Source organism: Vespula pensylvanica, chromosome 16 (assembly GCF_014466175.1).
Source record: "Vespula pensylvanica isolate Volc-1 chromosome 16, ASM1446617v1, whole genome shotgun sequence".
Classification (NCBI taxonomy): Eukaryota; Metazoa; Arthropoda; class Insecta; order Hymenoptera; family Vespidae; genus Vespula; species Vespula pensylvanica.
In genome coordinates, this window is record NC_057700.1 from 1,271,042 (window position 1) to 1,298,918 (window position 27,877).

General features: G+C 32.3%; 2 protein-coding genes and 1 long non-coding RNA gene across 8 annotated transcripts; 2 read left to right on the forward strand and 1 right to left on the reverse strand.

Annotated features, from left to right (window-relative positions):
* Positions 1–1,998: 1,998 nt before the first annotated feature.
* Positions 1,999–20,549, forward strand: LOC122634961 (reticulon-1-A). Of its 6 annotated transcripts, XM_043824546.1 has the most exons (7): positions 7,290–7,347; positions 7,924–8,354; positions 12,901–12,936; positions 18,174–18,381; positions 18,479–18,687; positions 18,757–18,862; positions 18,970–20,549. In XM_043824546.1, the coding sequence occupies exons 2-7, from the start codon at positions 8,213–8,215 to the stop codon at positions 19,022–19,024; spliced, it is 756 nt and encodes a 251-aa protein (XP_043680481.1). In that variant the 5' UTR covers positions 7,290–7,347; positions 7,924–8,212; the 3' UTR covers positions 19,025–20,549. The 6 variants fall into 6 exon arrangements, with proteins under 6 accessions (XP_043680479.1, XP_043680478.1, XP_043680481.1 ...); XM_043824543.1 differs by lacking the exons at positions 7,290–7,347; positions 7,924–8,354 and adding an exon at positions 2,039–3,473; XM_043824544.1 differs by lacking the exons at positions 7,290–7,347; positions 7,924–8,354; positions 12,901–12,936 and adding an exon at positions 1,999–3,473.
* On the reverse strand, positions 8,349–9,653 carry LOC122634966. Its single transcript, XR_006328526.1, has 3 exons — positions 9,314–9,653; positions 8,681–9,026; positions 8,349–8,574 (listed from the first exon to the last, which is right to left on the reverse strand). It is a non-coding gene; the product is annotated as an uncharacterized LOC122634966 (long non-coding RNA).
* Positions 20,550–20,829: 280 nt separating the features above from the next.
* LOC122634959 (glycogen phosphorylase) lies at positions 20,830–27,450 on the forward strand. Its single transcript, XM_043824539.1, has 11 exons — positions 20,830–21,340; positions 23,734–23,835; positions 23,929–24,243; positions 24,314–24,425; positions 24,511–24,830; positions 24,931–25,241; positions 25,323–25,437; positions 25,516–25,698; positions 25,779–26,126; positions 26,221–26,550; positions 26,655–27,450. Exons 1-11 carry the CDS (start codon positions 21,098–21,100, stop codon positions 26,808–26,810), a joined length of 2,535 nt encoding a protein of 844 aa, XP_043680474.1. The 5' UTR covers positions 20,830–21,097; the 3' UTR covers positions 26,811–27,450.
* Positions 27,451–27,877: the final 427 nt, after the last annotated feature.

The following is a 27,877-nucleotide window of genomic DNA, read 5'->3' on the forward strand; positions in this document are numbered from 1 at the left end:
ACCTACCTTTTTCTTTTTCTTCGTTACACGTAAGTCAGTGGTTCTCAATTTTTTTTCCGATAACCAAAATTCTCACATAGAATTCTCTCGTTTAATATGTGTGTGTATATATATTATATATAAATTTAATTAAATATAAGTTAAATATACGTAATATAAGAAATGTAATTATTTTAATACATATAATTAATTATAATATATATATATATATATATATATATATATATATATACGACAAGATCAATTTCTATTTTGTAGAAAGTTGAAATTATTTTACGTAGGCTGTCCTCTATTATTGAAGTTTTACGTGACAAAATAAAATGAAAACTAGAATTGAATTATAGAATACTTCTGTGTAAGACTTTTGTTATCGATGTTACTTTTCGGAAAACCAGATTCTAAGAACTGTTCGGAATAATCCACCGTTAAGTACACGTGCACTTGCCTGATGTATATCTCGATCGAATGATGTGTTATAAAACTAGTCAATTTCTATTTCTGCAGTCATAAGATTTTTTATCAGTACAATGCAAGAACAATAAAATTTTTCTCCTTGGGAAATATTTTCCTTTACGTATCGATATTATCGAAGTCGATATTATCGAATATTCTAAACGTATTTAAATATACATTAACTTGAACGATCTCTTAACTTAATTATTTTTAAAACAATAACTTGTATAATAAAATTATATTCTATACTTTTTATTTACTTTTCTGCATACAAATAATCGTCTTCGTACATTTTATATATACCTAGATATGTATCGATATGTATAAGTATAAAAATAAATGTATATATGTATAATAAAATTTGTTTGTAACGACAAGAAGCGTAAAAACATTCGTATTACGCGCGCATAACGTCACGTTCAAGACGATTTGTAAAGACTCTTATGATTGGTCGAACGAGCCGGCATATCAGTGACGTAGCTAGAAAGGGTGAAAAGCAGGGGGCTCGCTGGACCGCTTGCGAAATGGAAACTAACGAATAATAAATTGAAAAACAGAGAGTAGGAAATGGAGAAACATCGTTTAGAATAATAATACGATAAATATAGAATATGAACAGGAATTGTAGAAGGTTTACAATTCGTTGATGTGGAAATGTCAGTTTTGGTCGGTCTTATTATAGATTTACCTCTCTCTTTCTCTCTCTCTCTCTCTCGCTCGTTCGCTCACGCACCGTTTTCTCCCACTCATCTCTCCAGCTTTCTCCCTACCATTGGATACTTGACGTATTCTCGTTCTCCGGCTGTCACTTTGACGTTTTCTAGTGCGAGGAAAGAGCGCGTGTAAAAGCGATAATACATAAATCCGGAGTGTGCGGTTTCATTCTATCAAAACTGTTTCTCGTTCCGAGCCGGTGAGCTTTGAGATAACACGCACGTTCAGATACGTGTTCGTAATAAAAGGTTAGGAATTCGGATAGTTAACCGGAAGAGAACGGTTATTGAAGAGATAGACAGAGAGGGAGAGAAAGGGAAAGAGAGAGAAACAGGCAGACAGACAGACAGTAGACAGACAAATATATACATATATATATATAGAAAGAGAGAGAGAGAGAGAGAGAGAGAGAGGGGAGTAGATACAGGAGAAAGCTGCCGAAGAAGAAACTTCGTACATAAACACTGTAATAAGAGAAGAGAAAGATAGATATATACATATATATATATCATATATATATATATAGATATATCAGATTGAAGGATAAGTCGTCGTTCGCCGCACGTGTGTCTTCTTCGAAAGAAAGGATAGAAAAGGACAACGGTCGTCGAACAGCGCCGTCGGCGTGTATCGTCGGCGCGACGTCGGTGAGAAGGAGCGCGAAGGAATCGAGGATACGCATTCGTAACTTTCTTCTCGTTCCGAAAACATCGCGTGGATAAATTTTGAAGAAGGTGGATAAATATACGTAGGGTGACGCAATAAATATAAGGAGCAGCGTGTGGCAGTTAATCGACGCATCGTACGCGACGCAGGACGTGGCTGGTATATCCTTGCAAAGGTAGAAGGAGTAGAATATTAAAGAGGAGGAAGAGTAGGGACGAGGAGGAGGAGGAGGAGGAAGAAGAAGAAGAAGAAGAAGAAAAAGAAGAAAAAGAAGAAGCAGAGGAAGATGTCGACGACGTTCCAGGAGAGTAAAATAACAACGGGTCCTCTCATGGAGGAGCTTAAGAAGAATGATTCCGATTGTAAGAGCGAGGAGATGATTTCCAACATCAAACGGGAGCACGATTCGACCGACGATTTCGAACGGGTCGAGCCAGAGAATTTGTTCGTCGGGGAGCTCGGTAAGAAGGAAGAAGGTTCGTTTGGGAAAGAGACGAAGGGAGAGGTTAAGGCGGAGGCGGTGGAGGTGGAGGAAAAGAAGGAGAAGGAGAAGGAGGTGCTGACGAAGGAGGAAGAGGAGGAGAAGGAGAAGGAAAAAGGTGAGAAAAAGGAAGGGGAATCGGAGGAAGGGAAAAAATCAGAATCGTCGTCGTTGCCCACGACAGTGTCAACGTCGGAATCGCCACGTGTGCAGGATCATCGTCTAGGACACTCGACGGATCTAAAGGTTCATACGGATCATCAGTTGCCAAGTATTACCAAACATAGTTCCTTCTTAAACGAGGGCCGCGAAGGTGAGGAGGAAGAGGAGGAAAAGGCCTTACCCGCCACCCCGCCACCTTCCGCCGATATCGAGAAGTATAATTCCATGGCGGATCCGTTTCAACGGCCGGCAGGTAGGACAACTTCCGCGGAAGGGTTCAACCCCAGGGCAGCGACAGTCGCTTTCGTGGAAACCGAACGAGCCGCCGCATCATCGGCACCATCACCCCAGACCTTATCAACGAACAGTGCTGAGAACGACGTACTCCTTGATCTCTCCGACAACACAACCGACGTACTAACCTCTACGACGGCAGACCAAACAAAAATGAATTTCGATCAGAGCTTAAATCCTATGTCGAAAGATACGAGCGAAAAAGAACCCGTAGTATCTTCCAACCTACTCGATCTTGATTCCTTCCAATCGACGACGACCTCCGCTCCACCTGTTCCCCTCACGAATCTCGATACGGATAACGCTGATCTTCTTTCGACTAGTAATCACGATACTTTTGAACACGTCGATGATAATCTCACGAAAAACGATAAAACTCTTGATGATCGTTGGAAGGTTAACGAATCGGTCGATGTTCTACCGACGATCGCGAAGAAAGATCAAAATGATGTTAACGTGAACGACGTTATCAAAGAAACGACCGCGATCGAGTCAACGATCAAAAGGAAAGATCAAAACGACGATAAGACGATTAATTCCGGTAAAAATGCCGAATCTAAAGCTACTTCGATTCCATCGAAAACATCGACGAACGTGACGCAAGACGTCGGCCAGAAGGATGGAAGGTATTTTGATAAATCCAGAAATAAGGTTCAAGAAATTGAAATCGCACCAAAGGAAATCTTCAGGGACATGGGACTTGGTAAGTTATATACGCATATAATACGCATATCTTATCGTTTAATCGATATAATACTCTTTCCATTGCATCATCGTCGAAAACGATTTCTTTTCGTGACACACGTGCCATGCATATGTACATATTACTATCTATAAACATTTGTCACGAACGAAGAATCTTTTTGAAGGATATTCTAACCTTTACGTAGAATAAGATTAAAAGAAAAACAAAAAGAAACAAAGAAAAAGGAAGTGAGACGATAATATTACTAATTTAATTATTGCCATGATAATTATTATTTTCTCTCTCTCTCTCTCTCTCTCTCTCTCTCTCTCTCTCTCCCTCTCCCTCTCCCTCTAATTTTTCTAATATATCTATACGTGATCGATAACGTGATGCTTACGCCGATAAGCTTAGATAAATAATATCTTTCTATGAACTAAAATTCTCTTGAATTAAATTCGAAACCGAATTGCGAAATATTTTGTCATGGGTGATGAGTCACTTTTCTAGAGGTTAAAATAAACTTAAAGGTTGATTCATAAGCGAATGAAATGCGCCGAAGCGTATACACATTCGCGTAAGTAAGTAGTTACTGACCGGCTTGGCTGACAACGAGGAGGATGAGGATGGGGATGAGGATGAGGTTGAGGTTGAGGTTGAGGTTGAAGTTAAGGAGGAGGAGTAAGGAGGAAAAGGCAATTTGCGTTTTTTTTTTTACGTTTCTTTCGTAAAATGAAAAGATAGGTATGCGGGAGGGTAAAGCAAGGTATAGTCGTATGACAAATATCTAAAAATAAAAATGATTAGTTGTCGTTATGAAAAAAGGAAGAGAAAAAAATTGATACATTTACAAAATTCAAACGTTTTTATTAAAACATTTTGATTGGATGGCGATCGTATCGATTTCAACAGTTAATTTTTCTGGGAAATTTTAATCATGATAACGTGAGGTGAATACAAAATTATATATATATTACATCATTATATATATATATATATATATATATATATATGTATATACACGTATATATGGTTAATGTGCGCAGTTCTTCCCTCGATGGTCCGATGATATGAACAATTATTACCGTTACGTATATACATGCTAATCGCTCCATATGCTCATTGACCGCTATTCGTATAAGCTTGCTCTCGTCATAATTTAATTATATTCTTGTGATTAGACTTTGAGGATGAAAAGATTGAAGAAAGAATTAACAACAAGTAGATATCTCTACATGTTTTCTTTTTTCTTTTTGTTTTTTTGTTTTTTCTTTTTATAATAATAACTCGTACAGTGAAAATACAGTGTACCAAAAGTTTTTAGATGATTTTAAAAATCACTCTTTGTCGAGACTTTTACGTCTTTTTATTATTATCATTCTTTTCTTTTCTTTCCTTTTTTTTTTTTTTGATCGTAAAAATTTGCATAAAACGTTTTTTCGAAGGTGAGTAAACGATTTTTAAAATTACGTACGAACGCTTCTGGCCAGATCTATAAAAAGAAAATATTTGTATTTGATTAAGATAAGATGATTTGCAAGAGATATAGAAACGATCGTTTTTCTCAGTGGTTTTCCATGCGCGGTCAAGACACTTTAGATTATCTATTTACGTTTGCCTATCTCTTACACATTCTTTCAATAATAATTATCGAAGAAATAAGATGAGAGAGTGCGTAATGATAGCCTTTGGTGTAATTTAAAACCTTCTTAGTAAGTATTGATTACTACAGTTTATTGATCCAAACTCTCTGCAGTACTCAATAGGTGTATATGACACACCTTTGTGCCAGTGTTTCGTATTATATTCAGACATAATGACGTAATACTATCAATAAAAAGTAATCCGTGGGGGGTATAAAATTAAATCTGTCAAGTCTATAGCCATTATCAGTATGACATGACATGTTTCTTTGCAAAGACAAAAAGAACGTAATAGAAAGTTCAAACGGCGATAATTGAGCGAATTATTGAAAGATCAGAGATTTTTTTCCATCTCTGACTTTTTTCATACCGCTCTAATTTTTTTTCCTTTTCTTTTATTTAACATCTACTTGCAAAGTAGGTATCTCTCTTTTTAACCTTTTTAACGAGTACTAACACATTTCTACGTATTGTTCAATTATTTATATACGTATATATCGGTGGAAAATAGATCGTTGGTATTAAGTTTCTACGAGAGAAATCGATCTCCAAGTATTTCGATATTTTTATTCAATATAATATTTATAGTACATACTTATATATAAATTTGATAACAAAGTCGGTTTCATCTTACGATAGTTGATATCGACGTTGCAAGTTCCGGTCGATATCATTGGTATTCTTTTGTATCAACCGTCTAGAGAGTTTACAATCGGTATAGTAGGTTTCTATATATCGAAGGAGTAACGAGAAAGAGAGAGAGAGAGAAAAAGAAGAAGAAATCTTCTTTTTCATTGTAACTTGAACCAAATGCGTAATTTAAACAGAACTGCGTGCTAAATTCTTGCCAAAGAATTTCAAGGATTCTTGTAGTCGATTAATGTCAGGCATTTAATGTCGGTCACCGTTGGCAGAGGTCTCGGCCATCCTCGTTAGTCTCGTCATTTTCCGGGTTTAGTCATCATTCGGTCTGGAAGCTGGACTATTGATGACCTCGAGAAGGAATTTCTTGGTCATTTCAGATTACCAACTTGTATACGATCGAATTACAAATATTAGCAGCGTTAGAAATAATCGTGTGGCAGTGAAAATTCTTGAAGACCTTCGCGATATCGATTTCCTTTCGTGATATAATAATACCCAAGGAATTATATATATATATTTTTTTTTCTTTTTATCGAAAGTTCAAAGTAGACATTTTTTGTACGCTTCTAGTTTCTCTATTACTCATTGTCGGATAAAAAAGGTCTGAATTGTTTCTTTAGAAGTAAGCTCACTATATTCATCGGGCGTACTTGATGCGTATTGCATATATTCCCCGCAAATTTACGCACGAAAGCTTAGGCTACAATAGGAGGGTTTGTCTTTGGTCGCGTGGGCGCCTACGTGTCTGCAAATTGTCGTTCTAGTCCCTCGGCTAGCAAAGTACATCGTTTCCGACCCTTCCCTGCTCACTCATTTATTCATGAAGCTCCCTCCGCTTTTAAAATTAGCGCATGCGTCCTAGACTATATTTTGCAATCGATGTGTAGGATCGAATAAATACTACATATTGGAATTAATACATTTATTATAGTCCTCCATGTTCTAATCTGTAATAAAGTTCTTCGTAATATCATTTTATTAAAGATTATTTCAATAGAAAAGATAGATCGATAACCAAATTAATTCAAAAACTCCCGCTAAGAAAGTAGATCCTGATTAGTTTGGAATATCGCCACGGGAGGCAATCGAAGCGCTGTCGGTGAAGGCAATATATCGATGCGCAATGAGTGAGGCAAGTAAGGTAGAAAGGAACGAAACGAAAATATAAGGGAAGGGGGATGAAGAGATGGCGGTGGTAACATGGAACGGGAAGAGGAGGAGGATAGGATAGGATAGGATAGGATAGGATAGGATAGAATAGGATAGAATGGGTAGGACGAAGAGAAAGAGAGACAGAGAGAGAGAGAGAGAGAGAGAGAGTGAGTGAGTGAGTGAGTAGAGTAGGGAGTTCCGCAGGAAGAGAAGGGAGATGGATGCAGGGAGGGGTCGGGCTAAACGCGGGTCGATAACAGCCTTCAGTTCTCGAACGACGCGCGCGACTCGGAAGTTTCCTTTTCGACGTATTAAATTCGTGTACGGAATAAATTCGAAGCGTTTAAAGGATTGTGAAAGGGATAACACGGAGAGGGGAGAAAAAGGGAGAAGGAAGGAAGAAAAAGAAAGAAAGAAAGAAAGAAAGAAAGAAAAAAAGAGAGATAAATTTGGTGAGGTCCTTCGGTGTGTCATAGGGCCGTATCTTTCGTGAGAAAGATACAGTAGAAAAACAAAAAGAAAACAAAAAAAAATCGAGAGCGACGGCGCGATTACTACGATTGACGCGACTCTCGTTTTTTTTTTTTTGTTTTGCGCCTTAACGTTGAGAAACTGCGTATCAGGTACGCCCAGTCTGTAGACTGTGCCGACCGATTCGGCAGGGGCGCTTCTTGAGGAGAAGAGAGAGAAAGGCATCAGCGCCACGAGAGAGAGCCAACGTACGAACAAACGAACCAAATTGTTTCGCAGTGCGGAGCGACACTTGCGTCCTCTCACTCTTTTTCCGTCTCTCTTTCTCTATATATTATATATGTAATATTTGGCTATATCTCATTCTTTCTTTCTCTCCTTCTCAAAGCTACTCCATCTCGCTTATTCTCTCGTCATCGTGTCGTCGTGTCGTCGTGTGTCGTCGTCGTCGTGTCGTCGTCGTCGTCGTCTCGTTTATCTTCGACGTTCTTCTCGATGAGTTTAAAGGTTAAGAGAAACGTAACAACAGAAAAGTAACGTTGTCGTTTTTTTTGTAGTCGCGCGGTGTTTTGAACGACGACAATTACATTACTATTACTACTACCACCACCACGACCACCACTACTACCACCTCCATCACCATTACCACCACCCCACCATCAGCAGGATTCTTCGACGCGCAAGTAGTCGTCGAGTATACTTCGAGGAGTGTTAATAGCCGCTTTTTTACTTTTTGTGTGTGCGCGAACGCTATCCTCTTTCTCTCTCTCTCCTTCTCTGTCTCTTTCTTTCTCTCTCTCTCTGTCCGTCTCTCTATCTTTCCGCAACAAAAGCAAGAGACGTAAAATGGATTCGGAGACTGTAGCACCGGCGTGCCCAATGCCGGAGAAAGAAAATTCCGCGCGGAAGAGCAACAACGATAGCAACGCAGTTATGACCAACGTCAATGCTGCTGGCGATCTTTGTTTCTGGAATTTTGCTTATCCTAGTAAGATTTTCTTGTAATATTATTTATATTCTATCTTCACATGTGTATGTATATGTATATTTTTTTCTCTTTTCTTTTTTTTTTTTTTCATTTGTCAGATTTTGTCTAGTCGTTCATAATTATCGATCATCGTTATCCTCATTGTCATCCTTTTTTTTCCTCCTTTTCGATCATTCGGGACAAAGTGCAGCGTGACGTCTAACGGAAAATTCTGCGACTACTACGACAATTTTTTAATATCGTTTTATATCTTCGTCTTCCATTTTTTCTCTTTTTCCTTTTTTGTTTCTTTCTTTCTTTTTCTTTTCTTTTTTTTTTTTACTAACCTCTATTAGCCGTCCTCGTGCATGCAAAAAGACCGATGGACGCCATTTTTAAAGAACCTTCGCGCTTTACCATGATGGAGACAAGAGAAGAGGGTCGGTCGATTCAGCTGCTGCGATTCCGGTCGTTCCTGTTCCGCCGCGCGTACTTTGACTCGTCCGTTACACGTACATAACATATACGAGCATCTAGAAAAAGGAACACACGACGAGGTCATGGTGTTATTAAAGAGAAAATATCTTCTTAATGTGTTATTTACAATATTCTTTTTCTTCTCTTTTTTCTTTTTTTCTTGTGCTTAGTTTCACTTACCACCCATACCTTATCGACCTGACATCTATTCGACTCCTTCACACCATGGAAATCAATAATACTTTCTTTTAGAAATTCTTATTTTTTTTACATTACCCAAACACACACACGCATACATACGTACTGGTCTACACATATATACACATATACGACATATGCATATACTCGTGCTTATATTCATTTTATTAATTATAATAGTAATATTTGTTTACGAGATTTTTTCTCTCTCTTTTTTTTTTCCTTTTTCTTTCTTTCTTTCTTTTTTTTTTTATTCTCGTCATATCTTTTTATTTAGATAAAATTTTCTTAAATAAGAAGCTTACCACGTAGTTCTGTCCTGCGCAGTATAACGCTCTTGACTCTCGTAGTGAAGTGTCCGGAATCTAAACTGGGTTATCGATCATTATATTAATTCTCGGATAAAAATTATTCGAGCCGTGTTTATCGATCTTTCGATATTTCTTTCTCTCTCTTTTTTTTTCCTTTTTTTTCTTTCTCTCTATTAATCTCTCTTTCTCTCTCCCTCCCTCTTTTTCTGAATCAATAATTCAACGTTTTCTTCCACAAGAGTTGATAATTTTTTTTAAGTAGGTACATATTACGTTTTATATGATACATATATATTTAGAAAGTAAATATAACAAATATAGAAATTAATTCTCGACTTAGAGATTTCCTAGCTGTTTTCAAAATGGCGTCAGGTTGCAAAGTTCAAGGATCGTGATTTTATACCCATTTGTTATAGGTAATCGTTTGTTACACAAATATATGAATATATTCTTAACAATTATCACCTTTATCTCTTTCTCTTTCTCTGTCTGACGTATTTTATCATTAACCTTATTTACAGTTAAAATAAATGAAAGATATTTATTTCAATCTTTTTGTTATCGTAGATAAGAAAAATAAATATTTTAATATCGTTCGAATTTTTGTATAAGATGACGTTGCTAAAAATATTCTCTATTATTTTTGTTTTCCTTTTCTTTCATTGTTTCCATAAAATGTTAGAGAAGAACATTAGAATAGAATGTTAGATCGTGGAAAACCAAAAAACAATACTAAATGTTTCTCCTGAACGTATTAATCTTGTGGTGGATTGAAATCGATTATATAATACTGTGCGATATCTCGGTGACAAAGGCAGAAAATGCACTTGTACTTTGTACGAAGTAACTTGAATCTTTCTACAATAACCTGGATATATAAAAATATGTGCATACGCGAGTAAGTGAGTGTGTGTGAGTGCGTGCTGCGCGTTTGAGTGTACGTATGGTTATGTCACGATATCGCTAAGCAGTATTAAGTAGTTTTATCGATACTTTTTTGAAAAATGAGTCATTGAAAATATTCCTGTTGTTACTATGTTAACTGTTCTTTTTTCTTTTAAATCTGTTTTTTAAAAAATCCTAATTTAAATAAAAGGAACAGATAAATATCTTACTATCTTTGCAGTCAAGATAAAGTAGTATTCATTATTTAATATCTTTGTAAACTTTTGCGAAGAAACGTTTTAACCGATATCCAATTCTCTAAACCGGTATCTAAATTTAACTTGTCAGTCAACGTGCAATTTCGAGGAATGTATTACATGGAAGGGAAAATCGCATTGTCTGTCTTTTTGCGTGCACGATGTAGAAATTGAGAATAAAATTTTGAAATTTTTATGCGTTTCGCAAGTCAGTTTATAATGCATTTTGTTTTATTACAATTCTTGTCTTCAACGAAGATCGAAAATCTTTATGCGAATATATTTATATAATATATAAGATTATCTTTAAACAATAATTATGATAATTATGGTTGATTAAAAGTTCCTAAGTGATATTAAACATTAATTACTCATTGTCGAGACTATATAAGTCAATATTTTTTCCAGATTACAAAACTACAAGCCTACGAACCTTTGTCCATTCTGTATATATGATATATATATATATATTTTAGGTGTATATATGTACATATATAATATGATATATAAGCCATAATCATTACATTTTTAGATTATCGCTTCGAAGTTGAATAAAAAACAAAAAGAGAACAAAAAAAAAAACATGAAAGAATACATGTTTACGTTTGATAACTTGACATAAGTATATATATATATTTTTTATTTGCTATTATACATTTCTTACGTCAACGTCTCGTTACCAGAGATAAGGTACAGTTATGTAGCCTATTTTTCTTTTTTTTTCTTTTTTTTTTTCTAAAAGAACGACCTTCGAAGTATAGAACCTTCTACACGTAACGATGAATTCGTCTTTTAAGCTTACAAGCATCGCTTTTAAGACGTACATATGTATCATTATCGTCCAAGAGAGAAAAGTGCATTTAACGAACATCTGTCTTCTCTATGTATCTATGATCTACGTGATTACAAACTTTCACGCACAGTTTAGTTCACGTGCTCGGAAAGTTTGAAACTTGTCAATATCCTCCATTATATTAGTTTCAAAGAAAAATATAATATGCCCTTTATATATATACGTGGAACACGTCTCCCTTGATTAATCTTTTTCTTTTTTCTACTTTTTTCTCTTACTTTCTTTTTTTTTTTTCGTTGACAGGGAAGCGTTTGTAATGATTTAGCAAAATCATTAATAATTAAATAATTACTAATTACTAAAAATAATTATGTGTGTCGTTGTTATATTTGGAACTATGTATAAACTGATACACAAAATTAATATGTCAGTACAATAGTTTTATTAATAATATTATTTTAAAAAATTTAATATAAACGGCGTTATTTGGATATTTTTATTTTATTATTGTTATTATTATATAATCAAAGAAGATATATTTTTGTTTCATTAGATGGTTAATTCTCATCGACTGAATACATTCCGCAATGGAAATTTTATCCTACGTAATATTTATATAAAAACCGTGTATAAAAAGGGTCGATAATAGCATGATATGTATATATATATCTTTTTTCCGATAACGAAACGAGATGCTCCGATGCTTTTTTTTCCTTAAAAATGCACAAGCTTTTATTAAATAAATATATCTCGCGAAGGGATACGTGCACTGCACTTTGGTCTCCGATTATTCCTGGATATAATCGAAAATTGAAACTTTAAAATAAAGATATCGAGTTGTATTTTTATAAAAGAAAGGTATACATATTTACACATGTGTATATTTACAAAAATTGAAATTTGTTGTCCGTGTAACAAAAAACATATTGAAATGCATTTTCATTAGTTCGATTATATCAATGAATAAATACATCGGAATAACATCGTAAAATGAATTATACCTACTTCCTTTTCGCATAATCTTTTATCGATTTAGCGAATAAATTGAGATTTGAATAACACCATTATTCGTGCACGCACAATGAACAATGCACTGACTTCTAAGTAATTAACAGTTCTCTAACGAGTGACTATTATTATGATTAAAAGCATTATGTGCATATAATGGATGAATCAAAAGTCTCTAGATAGGACAAAAGTTTTTAGGTGATTTTAAAGATCAATTATCCCTTTTCGAGATTATTTGGGCTAATTTATCTTTCCTTTTTTTTTTATTTTTATTTTTTTTCTCGCCTTCAAATTGTAAAACTACAAGCTTTAGTTTGTAAAACTAAAATCGTAATCACAAGCCTTAATAATCTCGACAAAAGTTAATTGATTTTCGAAATCAAGATGCAACTTTTGGCCCATCTAAGAACTTTCGGCCCACTCTTGTATAACTTGCATATTCTGTCACGAAATAATATTTCATCGCATTTTCATAGATCTTCTCACATTGATCAGTCACACAACAACAACAACAACAACATCAACAACAACAACAAAATTAAAAAAAAAAATGATCCACGTCATATCGAATAACATTTGAATTCTTAACGGTGTTGGAAAATATGATGTTAACATATTTCTAATTGTCTTTTTTCCAGACGCATGGTTTAACCCCGAAAGACTGAATCCGAAAGGTAAGAAAGCAAGAATGTGCGAAGGTATTTGAACATGTATATATGTATGTATGTATGTATTGAAAAGTAGAATAGATATATGTATATGTGTGTATATGTCCCTTTTTATATGTATATGTTTTTAGATCCTATCAAAATATCTTCAGCGATATTTTATTTATAATTTTACGACTTTTGGATGGTCCATGCTCTATGGCATTCGATCTATTTTTTTTTAAATAGGAAGAAAAAAGACAAGATTAGGGAGAAAAAGAGAGAAAGATGCATATGTGAGATACAACATTTGACACTAGATAGTAACTATCTATTTTTAGATCTATCAAGTTGACAGATAGTTGACAAAAAAAAAAAAAAAAAAAGAATTTTATTCTCGATTATTTTTAGTTGATTTAATTTGACCTCTATACAGCTTTCAACATTCTCTCTAACAATTATGATATCGATAATTTTAGAGAAAAAAAAAAAATATCTACCGTTTTGATTAATCGTTGTTATTATAGAGGTGGCGAGATAAAAGTGTTTCTAATGCGAATTTGAACATTTTCGAGTACTCTTTTTCAACTACGAAACGTCTAGGAACTTTTAGTCTTCCGTGTAATATTAATCTTCTATAAATCCATGTTTTTGTCATATCTAAAAAGAAAATTATATAATATATCAATATATAAAACTTACATAAATTATACATACTTACAAGAAAAAAACGTTAACTTTCCGATATGAAACTAAGTACACTTTTGACTCCAAAAAAAAAAAAAATAACAAAAAGAAAAAAAACAAAAAAATATATGTATACCACAGTATATTTACATAGTGAGTTTAATATATATATATATGCACACACACACATATATATATATACACATATATGTATGAAGACGCGTATATGCGCCCTCTTACGTCGTAGTTCGTGAGCAGTTCGCTCGATCTCTCGGATAAAACTAAATATAACGTGTGGCCAGGTTCGTTGGCTCTAAGCCAGATTTTCGAAGGCTTGTCTCTCTCTCTTTCGGGGAGATTTTCGAGTCGGCTGGTTTCCTTGGCCCGGTGTCGTCAAGCCGAGTGTGTCTTCGCGTAATACCGTTCGCCCACCTAATCCAAGGATCGATACGCTTTTATCGCGACCTCGTGCGTGTCTCGATTGTCGTCTCCCTCTTTCTCTCTCTCTCTTTTTCTTTCTTTTTCTATATGTATGTGCGTATATATGTCTCTCTCTGTCTCTCTCTCCCTTTCTGTCTGTCTATCTGATTGTCTGGGTTACTCCTTTTACAGCCCTTCCTTCTCGTCCCTTCTCCTCCTCCTACTCCTCTTTCTTATCCCTCGTTCAATTTAACAACGTCTCGATCTATTTCCAAGTTGTGGCTGTAGTTATCTACCTCGACGTTCTTTCGTAATTGGTCAATCTGGTTGAAACAAAAAAAAAAAAAAAATAATAATAATAATAATAATAAAAGAAAAAAGGAAAAGAAGTAACAATCATTGAACATTCTTCAAACTTTTCGTAACGGATTTGGATTATTTACGCGTGGATTATTTACTATCTACGAAAATATGGCCATCACGAAGAAAACACGTGAGTAATTTTTAATAAAAGAGAGAACGTCTATCATGTTTGATTCATTATATTCTTAACTTGAATTTTCATTAATGTGTACTGTATTAAAACAGTGATACCGGTATGTCAAAGGTAATTTGTAGATAATTAATACGATGCTGGTATTTTATATTCGTTGATCGAGAGATTGAATTAAATTATTGAGATAAATTATTGGAGAAAGATTTTAGAGAAACGAATCGTCTTTGCTCTTCTTCGAATTTATTTAAAATTCACCAAGATTTTGTGGTTCGATTTAAAAAAAAAAAAAAAAGTACAAACATTTTTCATTTAAAAATCATGAATATTTTTAAATAATACCTAAAATGTTTTTCTAGCACATTATATTCAATTAAAACAAAAAAAAAAAAGGATGGTAATTAGATGATATTCATACTGCACAAAGTATAAAATTCGAAAACGTTTGATAAATAATATTTGTTTAAAGAAGTATTCTTGAAATAATCCTCAAGAATTTTAGTGTAGAACCTCTTACATAAATATTTTTTTTCTTAGAACGTCCCATAAAATAGATTTGTTCACGTGTTAACACACACGTTTTAATCTTATGTTAGAATCTGAAAGATTATATATATATATATATATATATATATATATATACACACACACACACACACACACACACAAATGCGTATACACGTTCTATATATATATGTGTATATGTACATATGTATCTATATATATAGAAAGAGAGAGAGAGAGTATATATACTCTCTACATTATTCATGACGTACCGTAACATAGGTTGGTTGCACTCAAGACGATAAAACGTCCACCTTGAATGAATTCTTCCCTTAGCCAAGTAACAAAACAACCTAATATTACATATATATATATTATATATATATACATATATATACACACATACATGTATATATAAGATATTTTCTATATTTATATTTTTATATCCAAGTCATTTTTTTCATATTTAGTATACCTCCAACATTATCTTTCACGCACATATGTAGAATGATAAAATTGTTAAATAGGATTCTCTCAAACAGAAAAGATAACCGTTTCAATAACGTATAAAGGAAATCTAAAAAAAGATATCATTAATATTCTACGTTGAGTGCAAACAGAATAACGTTCTTCTAATAAGAACTTGTTGGTTAATCGTTATTCATCAGGAAGCATTTGAAAATATCGCTATAGTAGCCACTAAAGGAGTAGGAAAGTTTTTTTGCAAGTATAGAGAGAGAGTAAACTAATAGTTACCGAGTGGTTTTAAAAATCAATTTTTCTCTTTGTTGAGACTATAGATTGTTTTCTTTTCTTCTTTTTTTTTTTTGCAGATTGTAAAACTACAAGTCTAGTTTGTAAAATTAGAAGCTTAGCTACGAGCCTAAAAAGCCTTGGGGAAAAAGGGTAATTGGTATTCAAAATCACTTAGATAGATACTTTTGGCCAGGACTGTAATTTTAACTGCAGATTTCTAGTTATTACGTGCTTGAAGTTTTTAAGCCTGAAGAAAGGTAAAGGAGAAAAGATAAGAATAATATTTCGTATACATGATAATGACATCGTTTTCGATTATTCACCGCTCGTTCACCGGTCGATCGTTGACTGCTAAAAATATTTCTTAAGTAGTCTTTACTCACATTTACAAAGACGAGTTCAATAGCTCTCTCTCTTTCTTTCTCTTTCTTTTTCTACTTCTCTCGTCATATCATGGATTATGTCTGGTTAATGCAAAACATGTTAGAAGAATGGTTGAAAATGTTTGATATAATTCTGAATAGTCTAGCGATGCATGTAAATCATTTGTATATATGTATTAAAGGTTTGGCAAACGTTGAAAGAAAATCTCTGGCTTGTCGCTGGTCCGAGAGGTACAGATTTATTAGGAGTGTGGCAAAACTGAATCATCGCCAAATGAAATTGCGAAAATCTTTATGCCTGCTTCAGAATGAGAGAGTCTAGATCACTCGCCAGCTTATTCCTACGTTCTAATTGTATTTATTATTAGAACTTTACGTATTTGGTGATATTTCGTATAAGAATAATATGGAAAATGTTAGAAAGAAGTTTAAGGATTTGTTAGAAAGCGATTAGGATTTTGCTGTGTGTAAATTTTGAAAGGAGGACACGACTAAAAATATATATATATATAGAATGATAAAAATATGTATTCTATCATTATGAATATGTTATTAAAAATAGCTAGAAAACTTTCCCTCGATAATATATTATAAAATTGGAAAGTTTTCGTTTTTGAAATATATGGCGTGTCGCGCTTCGTAGTTCACACATCTGCCGTAGAAATCGGTAGTGGCGTTGTTATCGTTCGGACCACGCGGCGGCCCGGTGTGATATATTCTCTTCTGTAATCGCGCGTGCGCTCCCATACACAACGCACGTAGCATTTTACGACGTCTTAAAATTTTCTTGTAAGAAAGTATACGCTTCGATAATGACAAGGAGAAACGTATATAAAGCTTCGGTGAAAGTTTTGCCGGATGAGAATCCCGGTGAGTTTTATTTTATTTTATTTTTTTAAATGTGTATATATTTATATATAAATATCTATGTTTACTTTGTTTTACTTATCGCAACTGATGCGTTAAATTTAAACATATGGTCGAAAGAACACGCGACTTAAATTTCAATCATTTATGAACGATAATATTAAATTGTTAATGTATGTGTATTTAATATAAATCGTTTTAGATTAATATAAAAAAATATAATAATGTAATAATATAATAATTATAAGTTCTATATTAATTTAAAAAAAATTTGACAATAATATATGAATCGATCCTTATGGTAACTCGTTAGGAAGCAGCGTTTCATTTAAAATAAGTAAAACAACGACACTGAAAGTTTTATGAAAGTTCTCTTAACTTTTTTTTTTATTTATCCATTTTACGCAAGTTTAAATAAAAATTTTTTTTTAATTTTGATTTTTTTCCAATTTTATTCCAATTTTTAGATTATTTTTAATATTATAATGATCATCTAATTACTCTGATTACGGAATTAAAAAAAGAAAAGAATTGAACAATAGAAGAGAAAAACGAAAGAGATGAAAAAAGTCGTATAGTTGAAAAAAGGAATAAAGGGGAAGACGACTAAGGGTTATTAGACTGTAACAGAATAACAGTACGACTCATCCTCTTCAGGGGGAACTGACTGTTCAATGCAACTACTCGTTTAACGCTTTTATGTCGAGGAAAGCATTTCATCGAGATAACATATTTCCGTCTCTTATGTGGTTTATTTTTAGTTTGTAGTATTTCTAATAGAAGAGGATTCACCAAGTCCAATCATTTATTACTTCATGGTATAATAATAATAATAATAATAATAATAATAATAATAATAATAATAATATTTGATAAAATATTCACCTTATACAGTGTCTTTTTTTAATCGCACCAATTTCACTAAACATCTTATAATTTCTGTGTTTAATGTTAATCACGTTGATGTGAATGAACAATTGAAAATATTTGATATTGTAAAAATAAATATTATCAATGTTGTGTTATATGTGAAAAATATGATTGTACAAAAGTAGCAGTGTGATTTGTAAAAATTGAATAAAATTGATGTGTGTCCTATGTTATAAGTTTATGGTAATAATAATGAAATTATAGCGTAATTGTTTTTTTTACAGTGGCCACTCTGATCTACTGGCGCGATCCAAAGAAATCAGGAGCTGTCTTCGGAGCGACCTTAGGGTTGCTTTTGTCGCTGGCCTACTTCAGTCTGATCAGCGTACTTGCTTATTTATCATTACTCATTCTTATCGCCACGGTAGCCTTTCGTATCTACAAAAGTGTACTTCAGGCTATCCAAAAAACTTCAGATGGACATCCGTTTAAGTAAGTTTACTTCGTTTAAAGTTTAAGTTTAAAAAGATTTTGTAATAATACTTCCGTCTAATTCTTTTTCCTTATTTCTTTTTTTTTTCCTTTTTAGATACGTTCTTGATTTAGATCTTACATTACCTACCGAAAAGACGCACGAACTCGCAGATATTGCGGTAGCTCATATAAACGCAACTATCAGCGAATTACGCAGACTCTTCCTAGTCGAGGACATCGTTGATTCGCTCAAATTTGGCGTTTTACTTTGGTGCTTCACTTACATTGGCTCATGGTTCAATGGAATGACTTTAATGATCATTGGTCGGTAGACGAAAATTTATGAGTACTTTGTTGGAGCTATAAAATTGTAACATTTTTATGGTATTTCAGGTGTCGTCGCACTTTTCACACTACCAAAAGTGTACGAGACGAATAAAACACAAATCGATGAGAATATGGCTCTGGTTAAGGGAAAGGTCGATGAGTTTACTGCCAAGTACGTGATTGAAGAATTTTTTTTCTTTTCTTTTTTTTTTTTTTTTTTTAAGAGATGTAATATAAGAGATACGTGTATTTAACTGTTTTTATATAATTTTGTGACAGGATAAAGGCAGCTATCCCTCTAGTTAAAAAACCGGAACCAACGAAGGAGGATTAAAAAAATCGCATACATGGTGAGATGTTTCAGCAGAATGTTTGATAAGAACAGAAAGGATTATAATGTAAAGGCATAAGAAACGCAGAAAGTGAAATGAAAAAGTAACAGCGCGTGTGGATAGAACAATATGAACGCAAAATGAAGAGAAATTGCAGAAGCTTGATTGGTATGCGCTGCGATTGCTTGAAAAAATGTAGGAAAGCGAAACTGTGAACAAGAATGTCATATATGTTGAATCTTTGTCGAGATGCATTAAAAAAGAGAGAGATTGCTCTTTTTAAGAAAAGCTAAGAGAAAAAGAAAATCGACTGAAGATTCAATGTTCATGCATTCATAGACATTTTGTTCACAAGTATCTTTATTATGAAAGACAGAAAGGTATATAATGCTTAGCAATTAATCAATCGTTCATTAACTATGATACAATGGTGACATATTTTAACTAGCTGTAATAATGCAATCTCTATGCGAGGATACTTTTTAGAAATCTGTTTCGTCGTAATCTTTAACTAACGTGTTTCATAATTATCGCAAATTTTCGATATCCTTCTTCACTTTACGTCCACTTGTTCTTGGTACTAAGTCACGTCATTGATATAAGGCTATTGTAAGCGCTTATATACATGCTTAATGTGTATATATCTTATATTATGTGATTTAATGTCAAGAACAAGGGGTACTGTTGTACAACATATGGTAGTCTTAAGTTTTCTTTTAATAAATGAGTTTCTTTTTCTTTTATCACATGATTTTGAAGACAACAATATAATGTGTAACAGTTCCCCTTTCGCAGTGTCTTATGTTGTTTGTTAGCGCGTTTAAAAGTCGAGAGAAATTATAATGCAAATTATACAATGTATATTATGTCTAATGACGTTGACAGTTACATAATATTATCATAATTACCATTATTAATTATAATTAAATTTTTAATATATGTATATATAACAGGGTAAACCTATCCAATTCAGTGATATTAAAATTTTCTTAAAGAGATGAAAGTGTATGATTTATAAATATGTGATAACAAAAATTTAATATTTAATTATATAGATAAATCATGTAATTATCATTTTTAATGAAACGCATTAATTACCAAAAGAAAGAAAGGAACGTTCATTAAAAATAAAACTTGTCAATTTTTGTTGTTTGATCGATGCAGACCTAACTATGATGGCTGTTGCGGAACTAGGTAGGTTTCCCTGATATCTGTGTGCATGTATATGTATAATGTGCAATTACATTATATATCATATGTGTCAATGAAAAATGACAAACATTTAATTGTAAAATTGTTGCACGATAACAGGAGGCGGAACACGTTAGACAACAAAAGATGAAAATGTCACTTTATATTATATCATGGTACCTATCTAGGCCAAGACCACATCTTTGTATTAAAATTGACAGCAAAATGTTGACAATGTGAAATGTAATACGCGTATCGCTTCTTGAAGTTCTCATTATTGCATCTGCATCCATACGATTAATTTATAAATAAAATTACATTGAATAAGATATATAATTGGATTGTTTGTATTCTTGCCGTGTTTTCGAACATATCCATATCCAATATTTCTTTGACAAATACAAGTCGCATTAGTTTTGAGATTTCAATGGTTATTTAATTAGTCAATTGATTTGCTACAATCAAAAAGTAATTTAGTTTCTACGATTGTCGAGTCAAGGCGATGAACTTTTGAATATGGAAGCTCTACGCGTCGTCGTCTGCGCAGACGCAAAAATTAGAGGTAACGCGCATGCGCGACCTTGTAGAAGGTGAATATGTATCTCCATTTGTTTGGCAATATGTTCTATTCGCCCTCGGCGAGCTGGACGGAGTGCTTGTGCGTTTCGTCACGAGTGTTTCATTCTATCTCTCTCATTCTCTCTTTCTCTTTCTCTCTCTCTTTCTCTCTCTCTCTCTTTTTCGCTCTCTCTCTCTCTCTCTCTCTCTCTCTCTCTCTATCTCTCTCTTTCTCACACATCAAGTGTAGTGTACAATTCTTCAAACAATCTCTTGGTTATTATACGAACGAATTGAAATTCTTTGATTGAAATTAATTAAGAATCATGTCGCACGCTGATGTGGATCATGAGAAGAGAAAACAAATCTCAGTACGCGGTATCGTCGATGTCGAAAATGTCGCGAATTTCAAGAAGACGTTCAACCGGCATCTTCATTATACTTTAGTCAAGGATCGTAACGTAGCGACTAGTCGAGATTATTATTTTGCTTTAGCACATAGTGTAAAAGACAATTTAGTATCCAGATGGATTCGAACTCAACAATATTATTACGAGAAAGATCCAAAGGTAAGACTATACTTTTTTGTGGTTCAATTTTTATTCTTGTTTTTTTTTTCCTTCTTATATTTTCTTCTCTTCTTTCTTCTCCTATCGCATAAGATTGGCGGGATTAATGTCAATTTTTGAATTAATTATATAAGTATACCTGCAATTTAACATTTTCTTTTTCATCGCTTAGTCTATTAGTATATCAAATAAAGAAAAGTAAATGTATCTCAATAATAGATTCTCTTTGAGACATGATTTAGAATTTTAAATTAAGAGTATTTCATAGGAAAGATATATTATATCTCAATACATCAAGTATAAGATGTTTTGCTCATATAGTTTCATTAAACTTTACCATGTTTTTTATACCGATACTCAATTTTGTGACCAACACAGTATTCTAATAAATTTATTTTAAGATTTAGGAATCACAAAACTCGACAAATGGTTTCTTTGGTCTTATATATCTTAAATGTATCGTTATATGAACACAGAACATATTTATAATAATAAATAGTATAATCGTAGTCATAATACAATGAATATTTGTATAAATATATATGAAATAACTATTTCGTTAAGATCAATATGCTTGACAAATATAATACAGCTTAAATGTATTTAAGACTTCTCATCGCACTGATTTTTTTATCCTCGTTGACCTGATAATATGTGATAGATGATATTGAAAATGTAGGTCAAGAAACGAATGTAGTAATACCAATATAATATAGACTTATTTATTAAATTATTTGAGACATTTTTGCAAAAAAATATTATCATTATCAATAATTATCTTATAATATTTATAATATTTATAATATTATAAGATAATATTATCATTATTAATAATTATCTTATAATATTTATAATATTATAAGATAAAGAAAGTAAGGAAAATGAAAGAAAGTAACAATTAAAAAATTTGAATATACGATTTGAAAAAAAAAAAAATACGTGTCGTAACATTAATCGTTACTTTATATTTGCGATTTAGGGTGAACTTTGAAACTCTCATATAATCATTGATAAGTTTATGGTATAGCGAATACACTAACAAAAATATAGGATCAGAAATATGTGACTTTACGAAATATTAAGTCCGAACAATTATCACAATCTGTATTCTGTTGATGATGTGAAAGTAATGCACGAAAAACATATTGCACAATCTATTTTTGGGCATGCTGTGTCCCTGTGCACATGAAGATTACATCACTCAAGTATTGAAAGTTTATCATATTAAACTCTTCATGTTCAATTAGACTATTTTAATCGTTCCTCATACACATTTATTTTTTACCATATATCTACGTTTTATCATATTTGTACTTTTCTTTTTCTTTTGTTTTTTGTTTTTTTTCTTTTGCAACGTCTACCGCGAATATGCGTACACTTTGTACACTGCCAAACGATTAGTTTCAATATAATGCCAAAAATTCTTAACTATAGTTTCATAGCTTTTGGATTTAATCCCAAACAAAATGCATCTATAGATTCTAGAAATTCACGTGATCAGCACGCGGTACTTTTCCTCGCTCTAGACGAGATTCTTAAATATAATAAAATATATAAGTGAGTGTGCTCAAATTTCTAATTTAAGATATCGTCCAGATAATGTGTGACTTAGTAAGTTAATGAAAAAAAAAAAAGAGAAAAAAAGAAAAAGAATCACGAAGAAATAATATCGAGTACGAAAATAATTCATACTTTGACGAATCTTTAAAAAGAAGAGTTCGAAGCTGTATCTTTCTTTAGTATTAATCGTATTGTAAAATAAAAAATTATAGATCAATATATTGTAATTTCGACTAATAAATGTTCCGATATAATCGATAATATGATATTTTCGGATTATATTTTAAAAGCGGTCAGTGACCTCATGCGAAAGATAAATTTATTTTTATCCTATATTATGCCGTATATATTTTAGTCTATCACGTGTAAAAACGTGTTTCATAATTTTTTTCGTTAAGAAATAATCTTCCATTTTATTTAGATTAATAAATAAAAATATATATAAAAATGTTTGATATTATTTTTTAATGAGTTGTAACTCGCGGACGTATTTAATGGATGACTTTGACATGACCTTAAGCAAGTCAGGAGGCATCTACGTGACCTATCGTATCGAATGTCCTTGTCTTCCGAAGTAACTAATTATCACTTATTATAGATCATTATTATTCACTTCAAATGCAAAACTAATCTTGCAATTAGTTGATTCATTATAAATCTAATTTTGTCGTTAGTTTTAAATCGATCCTTGATCAAAAAAAAAAAAAAAAAAAAAGTACAATTTGTCAATTAGACACACGATAAACCGCGTTATTTGTCACATTGTGATAATAAATTATTAATCTAGAATGTAATTTAGAATATAATTTTTTTTTCTTTTTCTGTTACTTTAGAGAGTATACTATCTTTCTCTCGAATATTACATGGGAAGGGCATTGCAAAATACGATGATCAATCTGGGAATTCAGGGTGCGTGCGATGAAGCTATGTATCAGGCGAGTGACGCAATTTGCGTGAAAATAATATTTTATTTATTTGAGATCGATGTAGAATTTCGTATCTTAACAATTTATTATAATATTTCACAGATGGGTTTGGATATAGAAGAATTAGAAGAGTTGGAAGAGGATGCTGGACTTGGAAATGGAGGTTTAGGAAGATTGGCTGCTTGTTTCTTAGATAGTATGGCTACTTTGGGCTTGGCTGCTTACGGTTATGGAATAAGATACGAATATGGTATATTCGCACAAAAGATAAAAAATGGAGAACAAAGTGAAGAACCAGACGATTGGTTGAGATATGGTAATCCTTGGGAAAAAGCAAGACCAGAATTTATGCTTCCAGTTAATTTCTATGGACACGTTATTGACACTCCTGAAGGCAAGAAATGGGTGAACACGCAGGTTCGTAACATAAGTTATTTTATATACTCATGTAATTAAATTATTATAAATTATATATATTAATTTGTAGGTCGTATTTGCAATGCCTTATGATAATCCAATTCCTGGATATAAAAATAATGTGGTTAATACTTTGAGATTATGGTCTGCCAAATCACCAATCGAATTCAATTTGAAATTCTGTAAGATCCCGATTAATTCTTTTTTTTTTTTTATTTGAAAAAGCACCACGTTATCTTTTAATTTAAATTATATTACATTTTTCAGTCAACGACGGTGATTACGTTCAAGCTGTTATCGATCGTAATTTGGCAGAAAATATAAGCAGAGTCTTGTATCCTAATGATAATTTCTTTGAGGGAAAAGAACTTCGTTTGAAACAAGAATATTTCATGGTTGCCGCTACTCTTCAAGATATAATTCGTCGTTACAAAGCTAGCAAGTTTGGATCGAAGGAACATTACAGAACCGAATTCGATGCTTTCCCCGATAAAGTAGCCATTCAGTTGAATGACACTCATCCTTCGTTAGCTATTCCCGAACTTATGAGAATTCTTATTGATGTTGAAGGACTTTCGTGGGATAAGGTAGTCGAGATAATTTTTATTAGATATCCATTTTTGATTGGACGAAATATTTTTTATTAAATAATTTATATAATCTATATATAAATTACGTATCTTTAAGGCGTGGGAAGTAACAACGCGAACGTGTGCTTATACAAATCACACTGTTCTACCAGAAGCTCTTGAAAGATGGCCTACTAGCATGTTAGATAGTATCCTTCCACGACACTTGCAAATTATTTACCACATAAATCATTTACATCTTGAACGAGTCTCTGCCAAATTTCCTGGTGATATGGATCGTCTTCGTCGTATGTCTTTGATCGAGGAAGAAGGTGAAAAACGAGTGAACATGGCTCATTTATCCATTGTTGGTAGTCACGCCATCAATGGAGTCGCACAAATACATTCAGAGATTTTGAAAGACAGTGTGTAAGTAGTAAGCCCAATGAATTAATTAATGAATCGATAAAATGATATCGAAAATAATTTATTTTGATAATTCTTATACAGATTTAGAGATTTCTATGAGTTGAATCCTGAAAAATTCCAAAACAAAACCAATGGTATTACACCTAGAAGATGGTTACTTCTTTGCAATCCAAATCTATCCGATATTATTGAAGAAGTATGTATATGTTATTTTTTTATTATAATAACACAGATGTAGATGTATAAACATTTTTTTTCTATTTGTAATTTATAGAAAATAGGAAGCGATTGGGTTGTACATTTAGAACAATTGGAACAGATCAAACAATATGCCAAAGATCCAGTCTTTCAACGAGCTATAGTCAAAGTTAAACAGGAAAATAAATTACGTTTAGCTCAAATGTTGGAGAAAGATTATGGGGTTAAAATAAATCCTGCCTCGATTTTCGATATTCAGGTAAAAATAATAAATACTCAAATTTAATTGGTTTACATTATTTTATCGTTGAATTTACTAATAAATATGATTCATGTTAGGTGAAACGTATCCATGAATATAAACGACAGCTATTAAATTGTCTTCATGTTATTACATTGTACAATCGTATAAAGAAAGATCCGTCCGCACCGTTCGTGCCAAGAACTGTCATGATAGGTGGAAAGGCAGCACCAGGCTACCATCTAGCTAAAAAGATTATTAAACTAATTTGTAGCGTTGCAAGTGTTATCAATAACGATCCTATTGTAGGAAATAAACTGAAGTTGATCTTCTTAGAGAATTATAGAGTAACTTTGGCTGAAAGGATTATTCCTGCTGCAGATCTGAGTGAACAGATTTCTACTGCGGGTACTGAAGCATCAGGCACTGGAAATATGAAGTTTATGGTAATAACGAATAAACCAAAACTATCTACAAAGTGAAAAGAAAAAAAAAAAAAATAACAGAAAAGAAGAAAATCAAATATATTTAATGTTTTAGTTGAATGGTGCTCTTACAATCGGTACTTTGGATGGAGCTAACGTAGAAATGGCAGAAGAAATGGGAAATGATAACATTTTCATTTTTGGCATGACCGTAGACGAAGTTGAAGACTTGAAAAGAAGAGGCTACAATGCTTATGATTATTATAATAAATTACCAGAAGCAAAACAGTGTATCGATCAAATTCAAGGAGGTTTCTTCAGTCCTAATAATCCAGACGAATTTAAAGATATCGCTGATGTGCTGCTTAAATGGGATAGATTTTATCTTTTAGCAGATTTTGAAAGCTATGTTCGTATGCAAGAGAAAGTCAGCCAAGTATATCAGGTAATTATAATTTGTAATTTTCATTTGTTAAGCAAAATTATTACATTTTTGTTAAAATGTCAACATCTGCTATGGGATATGTATTGAAACGTTTTATATTCTAGGATGAAAACAAATGGGTAGAGATGGCGATATATAATATAGCATCTTCTGGAAAATTCTCTTCCGATCGAACAATTGCTGAATATGCTCGTGAAATTTGGGGTGTAGAGCCAAATTGGCAAAAATTACCCGATCCACATGATCCACGTGATATCTAATTCGTTCGGTATAATCAATCTAATGAATGTTCTATAATTTTTTCTGTATTTTATCTTCTATAACAATCGATAGGATAAGATTTTATGATAAACAATAAAACAAATTTCCATTCTTGAGAAAAGAAAATAGCATGATCAATTTCTAAAAAAAGATAAATAATATATGCAATAATTATTATTTGACAATTGATAATAATATAGATTCTATCCATTACATACAACTGCAAGACTGTAAAATTGATCTATAAATAGATAAAATCTATATTGGAATCTAAGAAATCCATCTAATGAAAAGTTCAATATTTGTTTATCACATAATTTAACAAAAAGATTATGAACAGAAGTATATCAAACGGATACAATATATTTTTCTATAACTACATTTATTTTTACTATGCTACTGCCTGCTGTCAAATACTCAAATAAAGGTGGCTAAGAAATAATTTTCAAGTAATCTCATAATTAATTATAACAAATATGCGCATGGTTCTGCTTCACTTTCGAGAGACATGGTCTTAATGTAAAAGTCTTCGTGTCTTTGTGTACTTTTAAATAATTGTGTATTGATACTATTTAATCTCTAATGTCATTTTAATCTGATATATTTCATGTTGTGTAATAATATATATTTGTAACTTCATGTTCTTTGTTGTAAATAACAACTTTAAAAATGTTCCTAGTCATAATAAAATATTAAATGCAAACTTTTCAATAATAAAAAAAAATTTTCAAAATTATGAAAATTCAAAAAAACGATGGTGGAATAATATAATGTAATATTATATTTCATAACAGATGGCAGAGAATATTTTTATTATACGCATGACACAATCATTTTGCAACATCTTAGAATACTTTATTGCAGGTTATTAAATTACCTTTTTGTAATCGTTATTAATATTTATAGCCTTATTTAAATACATACATACATATACATATATATATATATATTATGTTTCTATTAACAGTGGAGAAATATAAATAACATGAGAAGTAACTTGATCTACTTCAAAATAATACATTTTATTATATTAAATTGTAACGCTATGTATATATTTTATGAAAAA

Excerpts from the sequence above, each read along its gene's own strand:
- LOC122634961 (XM_043824543.1), top strand. The coding sequence starts at position 2,120 with ATGTCGACGACGTTCCAGGAGAGTAAAATAACAACGGGTCCTCTCATG. Across the intron at positions 12,937-18,173 it reads CGAAAGACTGAATCCGAAAG|TGGCCACTCTGATCTACTGG; the intron begins GTAAGAAAGCAA and ends TTTTTTTTACAG. Across the intron at positions 18,688-18,756 it reads AATGACTTTAATGATCATTG|GTGTCGTCGCACTTTTCACA; the intron begins GTCGGTAGACGA and ends ATGGTATTTCAG.
- LOC122634959 (XM_043824539.1), top strand. The coding sequence starts at position 21,098 with ATGTCGCACGCTGATGTGGATCATGAGAAGAGAAAACAAATCTCAGTA. Across the intron at positions 23,836-23,928 it reads GCGATGAAGCTATGTATCAG|ATGGGTTTGGATATAGAAGA; the intron begins GCGAGTGACGCA and ends AATATTTCACAG. Across the intron at positions 24,426-24,510 it reads CGAATTCAATTTGAAATTCT|TCAACGACGGTGATTACGTT; the intron begins GTAAGATCCCGA and ends TACATTTTTCAG.